We start from the raw sequence: 19624 nt of genomic DNA on the forward strand, positions 1-19624 counted from the left end.
ATGATTTACCCACACTACTTCTGATGACTGCATCATGCTCCTCTGGCACAAGTCAAACCCGCCCCTGGCAATCTTTTTCCCCTCTGAAAACTCCTCCACCCTCTGAAAAGAGGAGGAGAGAGTGGGAAGTTGAGCAGAAGGAGGAAGAACAAGAGAAAGATGAGGAAGGTGAATTAAAGATGGAAAAATAAAAATAGACGACGCTGCGCTATGACTCTTCCGTTGACTGGAAGCAGAGCTTTCACATGCTGAGGCAAATCCGTGGTGGTTGTGTGAAGTGATTGCGAGCTTTAGGCAGTAACGAGTAATCTGAAACAGTCAGGTGGTCAGCATCTGTAGGTGGCCACATTGATTGTTAAACACTTAGAAGTAATAACTTCCCTGATCTACTTTGTTGGCATGAGCATATAGAGGCACAGACATGTTTTTCTGTGTGTGGGAATTGTGTTACTGCCATATTATTAAATGGCTGAACAAAAGTATCTGGCTTTATTGGAAAAATGGAAGCTGACTTGATGTATGTGCTGTTCTCTCCCTCAGCTTATGAGCTCCAGGAGTGCCCCGATCCAGAGCCTTTCCGCTACGGAGTGGTGGTGGGTGCTGGCTTCAACGTGGGCCAGTCTATTTCCTTTGAGTGTCTGCCTGGGTATCAGCTGATGGGACATTCCATCCTCACCTGTGAGCACGGCACCACGCGCAATTGGGATCACCCCTTCCCTCGCTGCGAAGGTAAGGGATGTGAGACATGTCTTATCAATACCCACATAATGTGCAAATTTAACACATTTATTAATTCGAACACAGAATAATCTTCCCAACAAGTGGCCAATTATACTGCTGCTTTAATGTGGAAGCTATGTAATAACACGGTAACTTCCTGTTTAGAAAGTATAGAGCTATTACATCATTAGTGCAAAGTGCCGCTATGGAGATAATGATTATCTATTCAGAATAATGCAGTTCAACTTAATTATCATCCCCCATTAATGAAGCAAAGTATTCTTCAATGAAAATCAATACTGTGCTAAAGAGGAATGGAGACAAATAAAAGGGAGGCTAAATTGAAAAGCAAAGTAATGGATGCTCTTTCTTTGGCCTTGTCCTTGACCCACATTCTCACGCTCTAGCTGTCGATTATTCAATAAGCCAGGCAAAATTACAGAGGGAGGTGACGGCCATGACACTGGAAGTCTGAATGGGTGTGCGGGGAGATAAATACGAGTGAGAGAAGGAGCAACAGAGTGAAAAGCAGTGGGAACAAGAGATAGCTTTTATTCTCTCACACATTTTCTTTTGTGTAGACCTTTTCAATATTCACAAGTTGGAAGCAGAATTTATTATATATATATATATATATATATATATACACACAGTATATTGCCCAAGAAAATTATACCTGTGTGTGTGATTTAGTGTGTGTTTTCATGTATGTGCATGCCGTATTCTATACACCGGTACAATGTGAGTGTGTAGTTTTAATGTTTCCGTTTATTTCTATAATAATTGATGCAATTCCAATACAGCTCCTTCCTGTACCAATGCAATATGCAGTGATAATATATAGCATTTAATATACATTAGTGCATACCAGTGTAATAGGGTATATTTCAACCCATGGAAACTACTTAACATTCCTTGACATGTTTTATTTCCCACTATATGAGTGTGTGTGTGTGTGTGTGTGTGTGTGTGTGTGTGTGTGTGTGTGTGTGTCCATTCATGTGCCCGTCCATTAAAACTGTGAGCTAAACTGTGTATTTGCCTTCTCAAATGACCAGCAGAGGTAGCTTCTGACTGTGAGTGTAATTGAATTGGCTTCGATCCTGTGACCTGGTGTGAGGACGTGATATAGCAGAAGATTAAGTGATTAGAGATACCTCATTCTTAATGGGATAAATATACCTGAACACACACACACTCACACTGCAAATAACACATTTTCACAGTTTTTTTTTTTCTTCAAATTTCTAGATTAGTCAGTTGGTTGGTACCCAGTTTCCATTCACAGTGACAAAGCCGGTTAGGACAGACCAAATAATTCTAAATGCTGTTTTTATTTTACTGATATTTTCATGCATGCACAAACATCACACAACATTGCTGCTTTTGTTAGCAAAGTAAATGTATTGATCTCCTTTCAGCTAATACATAGCCATTATTATGTGGCAGCAAACCATGTTTTAACACCCATACAAATGCCCAGCATAGCTCAGTACCGCCTGCTCTTCAGTCTCTCTGTCACTACAGTATTTACATAGATTTCCTCTGAAGTACATTGATTTTTGTTACCTTGCCTCCACCTATACCTGCTTGTCTTGGCACATCACATTGTTTGTATAAGATGCTTTGCCCTGTACCCTGTCTTTTTTGTTTGTTTCCACTTCTCTCTGTACTTAACCTTCACTGTCTTATCTCCTCCTCCTTCATCACCCCTTTTCCATTTGCTATGTTTCTGTATAGCAACACTTTCAAGTTTTCCACCTAACTCTTTAACCAAACGCACACTCTTTGAAAGCCAGTTGATTGCGTCAGCCAGAGATGCATCTCCATAGAGTGTCCAGGGTTCAATCAATTGGTCCAATCGATAGCACATGTAACAGGTGAGCCAGCAGCTGAGGGGCCAATCAACCACAGGGCCGAAGCAGGCAGCTGAGTGCACACATAAACTGAGAGAGAAATAGAGGGATACAACATGCAGTCTTTGCTTCGGGAATGATCGTATACTCATAGGCATCCAAGGGTGTGCCATTAAGCTGAATACCCTGTCTGGGTTGCTTGAGATGCCTGCACTACTGCGATTACCACTTCCTCCTGATTTTCTCTGCTCCACCACAGTGAATATGGGGTTTCTCTAAGGGCACTGGCGGGAATGTTAAGCTTCATAATCGTTAAGTTGGTTAGAACCTCCTGAGTTCCTGAGGAATGTTTGAAATATAGTTACAATTTCTGTGCATGCAGATTTGAGGCCGGGTGCAGGCTAGTTTGTATGTGTGTGCGTGTGAGTGTTACTGTATTTGACAGGCTGCGCAGGATTTTTTTACCCTCAGGATACCCGGGATATGTGAACTTATGAGGTTCTAGTGTTGTCAGTTTGACATAGACATACTGTTTTAACCTTTCCTGTCACTCAAACACACACAAGTTCACACACACATGCATATCCACTCCTCATACACATACTGTACATATACACACACCTCAAAAGCCCGGTCCGCACTAACCCCTTGCCTCATCTCCGCACTCTCTCTCTTCGCCCCCAATGGGAAAGGGTTGAGGCCTTATCTTAGCAAAACACTCCATCCAAGTCCCCACTTGCTAACAGGCTTTACTGGCTAATCTTTAGCTCAGACAAGCGCCTGGGCACCAGACGAAGAGTGAAGGAGAGGGGGAGAGAGACACTGAGAAGGGAAGCAGAAGAAGAAGCGGATGAAAAATCCCATTTTTTCCACCAATTGCAGCTGAATTATGGATCTGTCCTGTTGTATTCCTGGCCCACTGATATATATACTCTGCCCCCCCCCCCAGTGCCTTGTGGTGGGAACATCACATCAGACAATGGGACCATCTTCTCCCCGGGCTACCCAGAGGAGTACCCGAGCTCAGCTGACTGCTCCTGGCTGATCACCGTGGCTCCTGGCTTCGGCATCAAACTCAACTTCACCCTGCTTCAGGTTCATGGGCCTCATGACTTCATCACAGTCTGGTAAGAAACTACTGCAGATATGTGGAAATTCCTTTTATGACATACTATGTATATTTTGTACCTTAAAATTTCAGATAATGTTCATTTTAGTTTGTGGGTATACTGAAATTATATTTCAAGCTTTGTAGTAATACCCAAACCAAACTCTCAAGGCCTTCTCAACAAATTGTTGAACTAGGTAGCTCACGAGCAAATGTCATTGAAATGTTGCCATGATTATTCATCTGTGGCATTTCCATTTTATTGTTAGTACCACCTCTATTTTGTCTTTTCTTTCAATGCCCTCTTTCAACTCCTTGTCACCCACTCCTACTTTTCAACCTGTTACGCCTCCAGCTCTTTTTCCCGAATCCACCTCTGTTGTGTTGTTTACAAAACTGACTCAGGGTCCAGTTAGCTAATCTCTAATTACCCCCCCCCCCCCCTCCCCCCATCTCTTTTAATTCACTGTTCTCTTTATGTGACTCTGCTGATTGTTTTCTAACTAATGAGTACAGTATGGCCTCCCACCTTGTGTCCCTCGTCTTTGTCATCCATTACAGTGGCAAAAAAAACTGCAGATTAGATCTTTCTCTTCTTGTGTCATTTTATTGTTGCTCTTTTCATATCCACCTTTCCCCCATTGCTTGCCCTCTTCCTGAGACACAGTCGATTTTATTCTTTTAAAATCATCAAACCCCCCTCCCTTTTTTTTCCTCTTTTCCGCAAATGTAAAGGATAATAATATTGGGAGTTATTTTTGTAGGGATGATATTTTAAAACAAACTGTAAAGTGAAGGTTTCTGGTGTTTACAGTCTGGTCATGATTCAATACTTGGGGGTTTGCCAATCTTAATGACAATCATTATTCATTTTTATATCATATTTCCTAAATACCAAATACTAACTTGTAATGAATGCAATCAGCCAAGGAGGACCAATCAGAGCAGTAGTTATGAGAGAAGAGGTTTTGCAGGTGGAAATGTGTGAGTGTGTGTGCTCCTTTTTTGTTTGTGTCAGGACATTTATGTGGTAGGTGTATGTCTTTTTGCATGACTGAGTATCAAGGGGTAAAGCCTCCTTTCATCACTTCCGTAATGCACGGCTGGGCCTGCCATATGTGCCACCAAAGACAGGATTTTGCATGCATGATGGTTGCCAGTCCCAGTTGATCCCCTCTCCCTGAGACAAGCTCCAAAGGTCCCAGCTCTCAGTAAGGCCGGAGATCTGACTGCCAGCCAACCTGGCAACTTGACGACCACATGAAAAGTCCACATGGCACGGGGTTGACATCTATGTTTTAAGGCTTAGGCCGCTTGTAGAAATGTGTGTGAAGATTTTTTAGGTTTTAGTCCATGGAGAGCTTCTGTCACTAAGTCCTCATGGCCAAAGTCAGCCAAAATGTCCATATTCTATCGTATTGTTGCTCTTCTGTAAACGGCCCTCACTGTATTGATCTTTCCCAACAAGCTCATGCAGAGCCAAGATGGGGGCTATCATGTTCCCCAGTTTCCAGTTACCACCGCTGTGTATCTATCCACTGAACTACTGAGCCAAGGAAATGGGCCCGGTAATGGCGGCTTGGCCAGAGAGCTGTCAGGCAGCAGTCCCTAGCCAGCCGTTTCCAGAGCTGCTTGTAATCTCCCATGCCCAGTCTGACAGCCAAAGACAGATGGTTTTTAAGCTGAATGGTTGTGGCAGGAATCTGGGAGCTGGCTTAATCGGCCGTGCCTACGCCAGGGGACTGCCAAGGCTGGGCCACAGCTTCCAGGGACACTCCCATTGGATGGCAGTTAGCAGTAACAGCGCAATCCAGACCTGTCATTCCACGCTTATCTGTAATTTTTACCTTATTTCAACATAATCACCCAGAGCAGCCCAGAGTAATTGCTTTGGGTATGATGAAGTGAGAGCAGCTTGGTTGTACTCTGCTGCTGAAAGCTGCTTGACAATAATCTGGCATGTGGTTTTGTTTGGTTTCCTCACAGATGTGCATCACAGAGCCTTGAGGTGCTTTATGGTTAGAGACCGAGTGAGCCTTTGAGCAGAGGCTGCTGATAGATGGTTAATTATCATCACTTTACTCCTGTATATTGTTATATTTGAAGTTATAGTTGACCTGTGACCTCTTTTTCCTTTAGGGATGGTCCACAGGAGACAGCCAGGAAACTGGGAGTGTTCACTGATGGAGAGCCCAATGACCCGCCTAGCAGTACGTCCAATCAGGTGCTGATACGTTTCCGTAGTAACACAGAGAAGGGTGGACTGTTCCGTATCAGTTATCAAGGTATGTAAAATACTCTTCTTACTTGATCCTTGTTTCTACTAGATATTTCACACGTATTCTGTGTTTGACTCCTTTCATGCTCTCAATCAAGCTTACAGGCTGCAGTTCTGCCTGCCGCCCCCCATCATTCCCAATGCAGAGATCCTGATGGCAAGCAAGGAGTTTAAAATTGGTAGGTGGAAATGCTGTCACAAAAAAAAAGCATGTTCATACACACATTGACACACACAATTACTGCTATCAAGGCACTGCTGACATGTTTGTACTAGATGTTGGTCCCATCCTGACGTGTGGCATTATAGTATTTTATAGCGTTAATCTCACCTTCTGCCGTTGACAGCTTAAATTGCTTCAGGTTTACTGGCTCTGATATTGACTACACATCCCATAAGGTAATGGTACTGACTGCAGGCTCAACTCAAACTACATGAACCAGGGAGTTTTGAGGCAGCAGTATAACTGAATGATTATGACAAAATAATCACAAAGCCAGAGGGATTTGAGACAGGTGCTCTCATTCTCCCCTGCAGAAGACAATGGAGATTAATTCTCCTTATCTGTTTATTTGCATACCTTCTTGACTCGTTATTATTTAGAGACACAAAGGTGGAAAAACTGACATAGTGTTTCATATACAGGATCCCTAGTGGGGGATTTATAATGGTTCTTTTTTACACTGTTAACTTTTTCTTTCATTGAGACACACCTCTGTGTTATATCAGTATCCTGGCTCAGGAGCACTGATTGGTGTAGGAAGACATTTTGGCTTCTATCAATCATATGGATTGTTGCCACCATCCCTGATCTGTACCTCTCCCTCCTCCATCTCTCTCTGTGCAGGCGATATAGTGCGCTATCGATGTCTTCCAGGCTACCAGTTAAGTGGAAACAGCATCCTGACCTGCCGGTTGGGGACTCACTTGGAGTTTGAGGGGCCTCCGCCTTCATGTGACGGTGAGTGAAAGCCTAAGTCTAGAAAACTTGAAAAGGTTACTTATTTCCAGGGAAAGGCATGCTCTCTTTTACGGGAAGGCCCTGTTCACGCTCACACAGTTATACATTCACACCTGGAAGCTCTGTCGGCCTCAGACCAGCTCCACTTGAGTGCTTAGGGGTTAAGAGCCTTGCTCCAGGGCACCTCAGTGACGATAAGCAAGCACTGCTCTTTCACTTTCCCTCGCTCATATTTATTCTGCCTGTCCAGGGGTCCAACCCAATGAAACCGCTTTCCCTCCTAACTACATTTAGTACATTTTTTACCTCCTGTTTTTATCTTTTCTTATTATCTCTCTAAAAATCAATGGAATATTCAAATACTATATAAGGGATCTGAAATGTCAATGTGTTGAGTGGTTAAAACATTCTGTGATAAATGCTTGAATGCTAAATAAATACTGGTGTTTTTGTATTTTTTAGCTCAAAAGTTTGTTCGTGTGCTGGTGCAATATGTCTTTCAGCTGCCGGGCAACAATGTATCTGTGTGTGATGTTCAAAGTCAGAAGACAAACAATGAGCAAAACTGGATCTAACAAACAAAAAATTTTTCACATAGCTTCTTTCATTTAAACTGTTACTGGCAACTGAATCTAACTCAAATGTCAGAATTTCCCCATAGCTCCAACCTTTCCAAGAAAATGTCAAATCTTGCTACAGCATAAATGGACAGGAAGTCAGCTTCGTATACTGTATTCTACATGTATAAAGGTAGATGCTGCATATGCTGGTCAGTCTTAATGTTAAGTAAATGTGAAAAGTGAAACAAGCATAAAAAAAGAGTCCAGAGCTCTTGCTCAGATCTGTCATGATAGTTCAGACAGTTTAAGCATTATGTTTGACATTCAGAAAGTGTCTTTTTCCTTGTTTAATTCGGTTGATATGGTCTCAAGTTACTTGGCCTGCTTTAAACCTGGTCTTGACTCGTACTCCATTGAAGTCCAATTATGATGCAGATTCACAGCAGTCCAAAGTAATCCTGTGGATCTGTGTCATCTCTATGGCTGAACATCAAACACAGATGACACTGTCATATAGGTGAGAGTCTTTAAAAGTCCAAAACACACCTGCAGCACAGTTCACCAGCACAGAAACAATAGGGGCAGCTGTTTAGGGTTGCTTCGAAGCTTCTACCATTGCCATGATAATAGACGTCCAAATCAGTATTCCATTGCTGCTGGGGTTTTTTTTTTCTTTTTTTTATATATGAATTAGCCCAACAATCCGAAGTAGCCCATGAAATACAACAAAGCAATCCAACATTATTAACATCAAACCAGCCTCTTGAGAACAAGAGGATGACAGCAACGTGGCGTCTTTAAAGTACATATTAAGACACTTCATATTGAATACATTTTGTTGTTAGCCCTTTGAGATCCATCATCTCATTGTCAAGAGGGTCTTGACAAGTCATTATGTTTCACAAATATATCCCGACACCGGTGAAACACTGTCTTCCTCTGCCAAAGGGGTCCTCAGTGAGTTTATTTTCAGCAGGGTTATAGGTAGCCAATATCATTTTGTACTACTCATGCACTAGTTTGAGTTTTGCGTTATCCCTGGATCCCATGGGTACTCTTTCTGCCTGTAGTCATGGAGCCGCAGCCACATATCAGTTTGGCAGCACTTTCCGTCTCTGTGGATGATGCTCGGCTCCCATGAGGCTGAGGTTGGCTGCTGTGGCGCTCTCTACATGCCGAGATATCGTCCTCCCAGAGGAATCGATGAGTGCAGTGTTCCCAACACTCTGCATCATCATAATACTGTATGTTGTGTGCAATACCTTTCCTCTGGGCAAGAGACTGGGTGCATGGAGGGGTCCCTTTTGTTTCTCTTCAAAATATGATAAAAGCTTTCTTTCAGTCTCTTGCTTTCTTTTTTAAAACATCTTGATTCTTTGTTCCCCTGTCTTGCTTTGTTGTTTTTCGGTCTCGTGGTGAACGGGGGGGGAGTAGGCGAAAATTCGATAAATGCAACTAATTCGGAGAAAATATACAAATGTTCTCAGCATGAGGGGAAAAAGGATGGAGGTAAAAAAAGAGTTAGGCGAAAGAAAGAGGACAATGAAAGGGGAAGAGGAGCTATGTATAGGCTGATAATGAAGATGTGGAACAAAGAACCCAGGACACCCAACGAGAGGCAGAACAGAGGAGACTGAAGGTGTCAAAATTCAAGTGAGAAGAAAAGGAAAAAGGGAAATTGGAAATTCTTTATGTGTGTTTATTTCTCCCTCTATGAAGTACTGCCTTTTGCTTGCTTGCTAACCCTTCACTTTGCCTGCAGACATATGCGGCCGCGACACATGCAAGTGAAAGCATCCACTGACATCGCCTCGTATTTTAGTTTTTGAAAATATCATGCTTTGCGCACAGCTTTGCCTTGCTAAGCTAAACAAATCTGAGTGCTGTTTTTTAAAATCTAAGTGAAATTCAGTGACAGTTGAATGCATTTACTTGCAGTTTTCGGCACATTTCAGCTGTGAATCTGCGCTTCAGTTCATGGCCCGTTAATTGTTCCCCTTACGCTGAGAGAAACATTGTACTGGGGACAAACTGTTCCATCATACTCCTCCTTCCTGCAAGCTGTCACTTGGCCTGCATAGACACAGACCAGGGTGACGGGGAGGAGAGCTGAAGGAGTCGGGAGTTGAGTGAGAGGAAGTTGAGAGTAGAGAGGAAAGTAAGGGAGAGGAGAGGATTGGATGGGGAGAGAAGAGAGTGAACGGATAGGAAGAGAACATTTTGAGATTACTCTGAATAAGCAAGAATAAGATTCGTGAGAAAAAAAAAGACAGAATCTGTCCAGAAAAGATGGAGGAGAGATTGCTAAATGAGCAGAAGGATGGCGAGTAAGTGAGAGTAGGACAGGAGTTAAAAAGCGAGACGGGAAAGAGGGACAGGGAGAGACGTAGTTGGAGGGCAGCGAAGAGACGAAGTGCACAGCTCATTGAAATGCAGGGGACATGCCGGCTGCAGCTGCACCTATCAAATCACCACTTCTAGCTCTTGACAAGCACAACCCTCCCTGTGCATCTAGCTGCCCCTACCCCCCCCACTCACTCACATACACACTCATTCGCACACTCGCACATATACTGTATACACACACAGTGGTCTAGCGTGTGTCTGGGTTACACAGCAGTGGATATTGTCGTTGTGATAGTCTTCCAGAGAGCAGCAGCCGGTTCTGCAGTGCTGCTTGCCCCTCAGCGCAAATATCCTCTCTCATCCTCTGCATTCCCTTCATCTGCAACCCCCCCCCCCAACTCACTAGCGCCAGACTTCTGTTCTTACGTAACACATGTACCCTTCATTCTCCGCTCTCCCCATTTTTTTTTTTTTTTTGTCCTTGTCTGAGGCTGGTTCAAAACACAACAACACAACACAATGTATTGTCACACACTTGTCTGTCTATACCCAGATCTGTCTTTCTCTGTCTCCCAACACCGACACACAGGCTAATAAATAAAAGCAACCGCAATACACACATAAACACAGACACACACTTAATCCGGAGGATTGTTGCCAGTCACGGAGGCAAAGGGTTTAGCCTCTCTCGTGTTTCCTGCCATTGGAGCAACCAGTTGGTTTTGTGCTTTTTTGATTTGCCTGCTATTTGAGTAAACTGGGTTGTGCTGGATCCACAGCCCTTAACTACAGCTGCTGTCTGCCGAGACCACGGGGAGTTCCAACATCACACACACACAAAGAACAGCATCAGTACAAAGTGTTGAATTAATTAATTAAACACAATGAGCTCTGATGATCCAAAATCCCTGTGTTTATGTCCCAGACAGATTTCTGGTTAAAACCTGCATAATCACCCATCACATTAGTTTCCCAGCTAGCTAGCATTCTTCTTCCCACTCGGTCCCTTCGCCTTTCTTGCCTCTCTATTTCCTTCTTGTTCCCTAGATGATTTTTTTGCTGTAGCCCCCTTTTTTTAGTCCCACAGAATGGATTACAGCTGCCCCTTTTTCAGGTCTTCATTGTCATCCCTGACGTCTCCGAGTTGTTCGGTCCTGATCCACGCTAATGCTCATGTTGTAGCCCATCCCCTTCTATCAGCTCGTTATCGCTCCTCAGCTTATGCTAATTAAATAACAACATGGGTAAAGGCATCTCAACAGCACCACGGCACTGCGAGCTTGATATATTGTGGATTTATGTACGTGTGCGTCCATATTTACATACTAGAGTGCACAAATGTGCATGTATGGATGCACATGTGTGTGCATCTGTGCTTGGGAAGCTGTTGCATAACATGAACAATTTATACACAAACAGAGGGGATGTTTCACAGATTGCCATTCCTGCTACCAGTTTATTCCATTCCATGTCTCATTAAGGTGAAATTTCATTTTGAGCTTTATCAGCGTTGATCTCACCTTGTGCGTTGATGCTGCCTTTTTTCCAGCTGTCAGATTTGTCCCCTAATACCCTTTTGTTTACAGCCAAGCAGAGTGATGCTTCATTTCAAAGTGGATTAGTTTAATAAGTAGCAGCCTATAGATAAGAGCCCCTGCCTGTCTCTTTCCATCAGCTCCAAGACTAGCTGAAAGCAGTTTTGAAGACACGTTAGAGCTTTCTGAAAGGTCACTGACAACACACATCTCATCCTCAGAGAATTGATTGTTTAATGAACTTCACTCTTTAATTTTATATGCTACTTCCAGGGCCAATCAGCTTCACTATCAGTGATGGATTTAAGCCTTTTGACTCACATCCACTGAGGTGCTTGAGGTTGTAAATAATTTCACAGACTTTGTTAATGTCTTCTTGGAATTTGGGATGAGAATAGCTTACTGTCACTTCTACTTCTGAAGTTAGATGCCGAAAGTACTTTCAGAGATGTCTAACATGATGGTACTATTATTGTAGCATGTACCATTGTACATGCTGCGGAAACTGTATTCTCTGAGATGTTGCTCTAAACTGCAATTTAACCCTCATACCCATTTCCAAAATGTCCCCTTAATGTACAACTCAACAACTAACAATGTTAGTATAATGGCTATATTATCTCACTACTTTAGCGTACTGTATATGCAAGCACCACATGTTATTGAGAAACAACTACTGTTTCTTGGGGCACCCTGGTGGCCTTTGGGTTTGATTCTAGCTGGAGACCTTTGTTGCATGTCATTCCCCATCTTTCTCTCCCCTCATAAACTGTCGACTATTTCATAAAGGCATAAAAAGCCCCACAAAAAAATAGATTTTCTTGACCTATGGTAAACAACATTTGCAGATAGAGTTGGTTTTGTGTTTGTAATACAATGCAAAAAGTTGTGGCAAAAGTATTTGACAGGAACATGCCTTTCTGTGAGTGACAGCTTACCTGACATTATCTGGGATTTCCTGAGGCAATAACCCCCACCTAGTTGACACACCAAGCAGGGTAAAACAAATGCTAAGAATTACTTGCAAATGCTGTTTAACCCAGGCTGTCTGCCATATTTTTTTTCCTGCGGATTTAATAATCTCTTCCCCTATGAACACACTGAGAGGAGGTTGAACAAGCAACGAGACACACACACACACACACACAAACACAAATAACAGTGTGTTGACACAAACACACGGCCCATCCACGTACACAAAAACAAGTGTATAGTCACACACACATTGTCCCACAAAGGAGGCGCTGCTAGAATGTGATTCCGAGCATTCAGTATTTCACCGCTGTAATGAAGGACCTGCAAGTGCCAAGTGCAGCCTTACCCAGAGGCAGAACAGGCTCGGTATTCAAATTGCGGCACACAACAGGGGCATTTACACCCCCGGCAAAATTTTCTGCCACACTTGTTGTTGACAGACACACTCACACACAAAATGTATGCGCATGCAAAAAGTAACTGGTCACGTGCACTTTGAAGGGGTTTCTAATCACATTTATAGCATCGTACGGTGTGTTTTTCTTGATTTCTGCTATGATCGTAAGTAAAGCCTCTGGCTGGTGTTTAACAAGGTAAACGTATGGTTTCCTGTGAGTTTGAAATTCTCTTTTGTTAATTGTAAAGCTCTTAACAAGCTGTTGGGTTGAATTTCAGCACAGCTTCCGTGTTAAAACAGTTTGTACTATTATGTTTGCCAAAGCAGGCCCTTGGGAACCCTTGCAATATAGGAAACAGTGATATACAGTAGAAAGCAGTTAATTCCACAAGGGAGAACATTTACTTTATGTAGCTTTATGGTATCTTATTTAACTACAAAAAGCAATCACAAGCAAACAAGAAAAGCCAATGTATATCTCTCTCTGCTATGGAAAGAGTTATTTCACACTCTACCTCCTCAGGACCCAGCCCCATTAGGTGAGCAGCAAAAACAAGAGGAGGGGGGGGGGGTGGAGCAGTTGCATTGTGTCGTCGTTGCAGCATTGGCGTTCTTTCATATTGCATCTTGTTTTTTGGGGTTCCACAGTGTATGAGCTCTGGCAGATTAAGAGGTGGCCTTCACAGCTTTCGCAAAAACTCAACTGAATCTGATAATACAGACTGAAACCACTTGGAAATGTCAAAGGATGTTATGGAGATGTCCCACAAGAATACCAATGGCAGGGATGAGCAGATGGATGTGGTCCACACAGACGTGCCACAGCAATAGGGCTTCCAGGCAGATGTGAACACTAGCCGCCAAGTTAGCATTGCATGTGTCACATACTGACAATGGGCAAAGAGGAGGGAATATGCTTGTGGCAAGTCAGTAATATTATATAATATATAAGCTGTTTCCTGGACTGGTTAAGCATGGACAGCATTGTTTCCTGCGACAGTATCAGGACCAGAATGACAATTAACTTAGCGATGCTTTCAGTCACGTTGAGTTGCCCTCCAACAACAGTATGGATCTAACCAATCCAATTTGTGCTTCAAGGTAAATTAAATTCGCTAAAAAGAATGAACAACCATTAGAAGTCATGCGCAATCATGAAACAATATAGAATATATTAATAAATCTATTCAGAATCAGAATCAGAATCAGAAACTGTTTATTGCCAAGTAACATACATTACAAGGAATTTGCTGTGGTCTGAAGGTGCTATTGTTTTGATAACAAATAAGTAGAATATAAAAGCTAAAATAACAATAAGAATAAAAATAAAAATAAGATAAGATAAATAACAACAGTGCAGTGACCAGAATAAAGTAAGGTGTCCAGATAAAGTATTATTCCTATCATTCAAATTAATTGATTTTTTTTTATCTCTGCCTTTTATTTCTCTCAACAGTGACTTGTCCAATGAATGAGGTACTGACAGCGTCCACAGGTGTCATCATGAGCCAGTCACCAGGCAGCGGTTTCCCCCATTTTGAGTCCTGCTCCTGGGTGGTAAAAGTAGAACCTGGCTACAACATCACTTTCACTATAGAGCACTTCCAGACCAGCCGTCAGTTTGATGAGCTCGAGATCTTTGATGGTGAGTGGTTGCATACAGTATCATGTAATTTAGCTGAGCAGCATTATGATTATTTTTACCTTTTGTTTATCGAGAAGAGTTTAACTCAGCATCCTATTGCATTCCTGGTGTGGGTGATGCCCACAACATATCCTCCTCCCACACTTCCTTGGCCAGAGACTCAATTTCATAAATATCCACAAATAAAAGGCTAAAATGGGCCAGACAGCTGAATTTACCTTCCATAACAAAGCTCTCTGCATCCACTGCAATGGCAAATCACATACAGGCTCTCTGTCATGGTGACATCTACATCTGCCTTGTAAATTTGCATGTGATTAGAGGCACAGTCAGCACCTATGCCAGGCCACTCTGAGAAAATGGCAGTCGAATACACTAGTGTTCTTGATTAGTGCTTTTTATCTCCTGCCGAGTGGAGAGGAACAGACATTTGCTAACATTGGGGCTGCCAAGCCAATTATGGAAAGATATCTTTTTTTCCACAATTAGGAGCTGAGCAAATTTAGATTTTACCACGAGTGTAACAAAATGCACAATCCCTCAAAAGCCATGACTAGGGGAAAATTACATTCATTTCAAAATTTAGACTTTTAAAAAAAATTCAATCCGTGTGAAATGGGAAATTTTTATTAATTATATTCTCTGTTCTGTCAATTTACATTTACAAGGAAAATGCTATTCAAATTATTCTTTCAGATTTAAGTGTGTAAATGATGGAACACAAGGCATTATTTTGAAGAGCCAGTGTTAGCGGTGGTTTACATAAAAGTACTGGCGCTTTTATTCTTTTGCACGAAGTGATGAGACAAAGATGGATTATTCTTAATAATTGTGCTTTATGTCTCTCTCTCTCTCTCTCTCTACCCAGGCCCATCCAGACAGAGTCCTCTCCTGATCACCCTCAGTGGGAACTATTCCAGCCCCCTGAGCATCACTAGCTCCAGTAACAAAGTCTACCTGCACTGGTCCTTCGATCACACTACCAGCCACAAAGGCTTTCGCATACGCTACTCAGGTGAGTCAACACCAGGCATACACTCGCCTGCAGTTACAGGCTTTTTTTTAATATGAAATGTGATGTCAGTGGTCCATGTAGAATTGATTTATCAGAAGAAATTCATGTTTGACTTTGTGATTTCTGGACATTGTTGTTCATTCGATCTTGGGTTTGCTGTGTCAACAAGACCAAGATTTGGGCTGCCAACTGCAGCTGAAATAGCTAGAAATATCACCCATCTCCATGACAACCTAACGGGGGCGGCAGGCATCTGCAGCGGTCCTTGCTGTGCAGCACATGCCTGAGAATTAGAAAACGCTGTTTCTTGTATTGCTTATTATTCCTCTGTTTTGTCCTGCTCCCATGAAGGATCTGTTGGTATACGACACCTGCATAACTCCCTGTGAATTATGACTGTGTAAATATTTAAAAGGCTCCCTCCGTTCTGTATCAACACCACTCAGCCAGATTGACTAATCGTCTCTCTCCTCCTCTCAGTGGAGCTCTCCGTCTCCCCAACCGGATGTTCAGTCGTTTCTCTGCCCTTTTCTTCTCTTGCCTCTTTCATTTGACTTTTTTTTTTTCTAAGCCGTGATGGATTTTGCCATAGCAGGCTAAGTGACAGGCGGACTAAGTGATGGCTTCGAACCCACAAGTTGTCATGGTCAATATGGAGTTGCCTTCTGCAGTACCTTGGTGGAGAGGAGGGAACAGATGGCACAGGAAGATTCAATGTATTTGGCTGTATTCTTAATCAATCCATCTTTTGTCTCCACGGGCCGGTCCTCCATCACCAACTTGCAGACATCTCCTCTAGCAACTCCCCATCTCAGCTTTCTATTCTCTCTCTCTATCCATACCCTCTCTCACTGTTTCCCTATCACCTCATTTTGACGTGTTCATCTTTTCAGTCGATCCAATCAACTCACAGTCTTCCCGACTCTGTCTCTATCTTCCTTACAATCTCCTTATGCTTATACAGTATGTCCCTCCCTTTGTCTGTATCACTATCTCCCCCCCTCCCTCTTTCTCTTCCTCTCTATTATCTATTCCAATCCAGTCACCTGCCAATGTAGATCTGATTCCTCTGAGCTCCAGGGCTGATTGCAGTCAGACAAGCTGTATGCTATAACAGGCAGAGAGAAGGAAGGAGCGAGGAACGCAGAAAGGGGGACAAATGAGTTAGACACAGGTAGAAGTGAAGAACTGAACTCAAGGGTTGCTCAGGAACTGCCAGTCACAGTGAGTGACAGGAGAAGGCCTCGCCAAGGAACATAGAGTGTCTCAGTCGGCATATTAAATATCATCGGATTTAAACATTGGGTTTGTGTGTGTTCTATTTCTTACCCGTATAGCCATCAAGAGGGACATTAATGAGAATTTATCCTGGGTAATTGTGGAGAGGACAAGTGTTTCAAACCCGAATGCTACACTTCACAAAATGACCAAAGCCTGTAGCACACCTCTACTAAGAAATCTTAAAATCTTTCTTAGTGAACCTCGGCATCAAATTCCACATGAAGTTTGTTTTATCTAACATCTCTTCAGCGCCACATTATGGTCCGTCAGCTCGCTTGAAAAATCTCACATTCTGTGTCTCCCTGGAACAATTTTTCTGAGACAGCAACATCTCATAAATGCTGAATACATATTACACCGCTGGCATGGCTTTAAGTTTTTATACTGTAAGGGAGTTTAATCTGATTGCATGGTGCTAAAAGTTCCCACTGGCTTGAAAGAGAGGCCATATTCATTGCCACGTGTGAGTGGTTTGAGTCTGAATTTACATTTTTATAGAACTGTAAAGTGGTCACAGTGATTAAGTGTAATGGATAATACGCTTTTTTGTGTGTGTGTGTGTCCATGGTCCAGTTCCATCCTAATCTCTCCTCGCAATAAGCACCATTTTCTGTGTCACACAGCCATGTAATGTTGTATCCAAACCATTTTAAAAAATGTTTTCTCAATGTTTTTTTTATTCTCCAACAGGTGTGTAGTGGTATGATATTGTAAGATCCGCAAAATGCAATTCAGGCCTCAGATTCCCCCATTCTTTAGGAACCACAGACCTGTTGCTGGCACCACTTGGGATGATAAACGATTATTGCAGCCACCAATTTAGCCAACAAACAAAAACAGATACTTTGTTCCTGTTATTATGTATCCATCACTTTTATGATCCTCCTCTGCTGCCGCTGACAAACTCCTGTTTCGCTTTGTAGAACATTAGTTTCCTTTAATCAATTTTCCTTGTCTCTAGTCGGCAGTTTTTGCCTTAAAGAGGTTGCATTGTAGTGCTTGTATTAATACATATCCTCCTTTACCACGCCAGGCGTAGAAGACAGATGCTAAAGAGTTCCGGGGCTCTGTGCTATTGAAGGCGCATTAATCCTTCACCTCCTCAACAACAACTTGCATCATCTTGCATCATTATTGGCTTTTTATGCTCGTTACGCTCAATTTTATCTGTATGCATATTTATATCCTTACCTATTTCTTTTACTTTTTTCATAGCGGCCTACTGCAGCCCTCCAAACAACCCCGTAAATGGCACAGTGCACAGTCTGACAGGCACTAAGCTGGGCAGCACCATGCGTTTCAGCTGTGACCAGGGCTTCCGGCTTATTGGTCAGAGCAGTGCCACATGCACCCGGACTGCACAGGGAATCTACCAGTGGAACGCACCAGTGCCACTTTGCCAAGGTGAGGGCCCAATCATAGCAGCAGGTCACGAGGAAGGACGAGAGGGTTGGAAGTTGTTCAGAAAAACAGAAGAAACAGAAAGATACAGAAATGTAATAAAACTTTTTCTAAATTTAAGTGACAGGCAAGACAAGAACAGACAAATCTGCTTGGTAAATTAGCTGGGGCAGGATAATTTCACCTTGCTAATGCAAATCAACTTGTACAAGAATATCCTTCAATGAAGTTACATTTCGTCAGTATTGTCAATGTGACTGAGCTTATTCAGCATTTAGTCCCACTCACTCAAAAGTGATGAAATGAAGCTTAAAACTGCAGAGAAAACCAGATTTGAACACTTTTAACTGGCGTGCTGAGTTAAAGAAGACATTTTTGTAGCAAATGTATTTTGTTCAGTTCAGTCATTCTGATTTAAGATGATTGAAAAAACTATCACTGAATCCATTTGCTTTGGATCAAAGTGTGATTTCAGCTGACAGTGTGCCATCACCAACAGCTCCTCAGCCTTAGGCATGCTTCAAGGAAGCTCACTTCAACATTCCTCAGAATTGCTTTGAAGATAACACTGCATCAGATTAATGATATTTGCTTTACCTGAGCTGAATTGTTTGATATGTCAGTTTTATGGGTTATCTGCTTGTCACTGTGCTCATTTTTTTCAGTGATGGAATCAACAATAGCAATCACCTACTTTCAATCGAGACTGACATTATAAAAGTTTGAATGTATTGTTATTTCAGAAGTATAAATGAAGTCATAGCTATTGAGGCAAGATGTATCTACATGCATTTAAAAGTGCTTTATCAAAAAATACAAAATGGTATTTTAGATTTTACAAGGTTGTGATGCTGTTGCGCCATCTTCATTGATTTCCAATTTCAGTGAATTCTCCATTTGTTTGTGTTCAGGTTTTCTTTTATGCTCCATCACAGAGCATGAAATCTGAAAGCTGTACTTCCAGAGTCTAGTTTCCAACCACATTTATTATCAGTATCCACTGAAGAGAGCAGCAGGGCAGCCATCCAATGTCTGGTCAAGACTGCACTAGGTGTAATCTCCACATGAATTGCATGTGCTCTCTCTTCACTTGATTGTTCACCATTGTGCAGATGGCCGCACAAGCTAATGTTTACTGCACATCAGTGCCGGCTCTGGGAGTGTGTTTGTACAGGAAGCCTATTGTGAGCTAGGCACTCTGCATACAAAGATGGTTGTTAAAATACACTACCTATGTCTTTATACTACCAACTGGATTGTTTTGATCTTATCTGCTTTTCCTACTAGTCATGTCCTGTGGAATGCCAGTACCTCCGGTGAATGGTAGTATTGTGGGCCAGGACTTCTCTCTAGGAGCCAGGGCCACGTACCAGTGTAATCCTGGATTTCGGCTTGCCGGGCTGGTCACCACCTCAGTGATCTGTCAAGAATCTGGGAGGTGGAGCCCCATTGAGGCCCTGCCCAGATGTGTTCGTGAGTATTTCTCTCACTGTCAGTTTATTGATTTGCAGTATTATCAGCAGAAGAAACTCTTAAATGTATATGT

General features: G+C 42.5%; 1 protein-coding gene across 1 annotated transcript in view; it reads left to right on the top strand.

The window, feature by feature from the left end:
• Positions 1-19624, top strand: part of csmd2 (CUB and Sushi multiple domains 2) — a 217233-nt gene that overhangs the window by 171166 nt on the left and 26443 nt on the right. Inside the window, exons 43-51 of the mRNA XM_070921819.1 lie at positions 541-729; positions 3526-3703; positions 5824-5969; positions 6061-6141; positions 6810-6923; positions 14193-14381; positions 15250-15396; positions 17893-18081; positions 19366-19551. Coding sequence (XP_070777920.1) covers positions 541-729; positions 3526-3703; positions 5824-5969; positions 6061-6141; positions 6810-6923; positions 14193-14381; positions 15250-15396; positions 17893-18081; positions 19366-19551 — 1419 coding nt within the window. The remainder of the gene's footprint in view (positions 1-540; positions 730-3525; positions 3704-5823; positions 5970-6060; positions 6142-6809; positions 6924-14192; positions 14382-15249; positions 15397-17892; positions 18082-19365; positions 19552-19624) is intronic.

Source organism: Enoplosus armatus, chromosome 16 (genome assembly GCF_043641665.1).
Source record: "Enoplosus armatus isolate fEnoArm2 chromosome 16, fEnoArm2.hap1, whole genome shotgun sequence".
In the NCBI taxonomy this organism is placed as follows: domain Eukaryota; kingdom Metazoa; phylum Chordata; class Actinopteri; order Centrarchiformes; family Enoplosidae; genus Enoplosus; species Enoplosus armatus.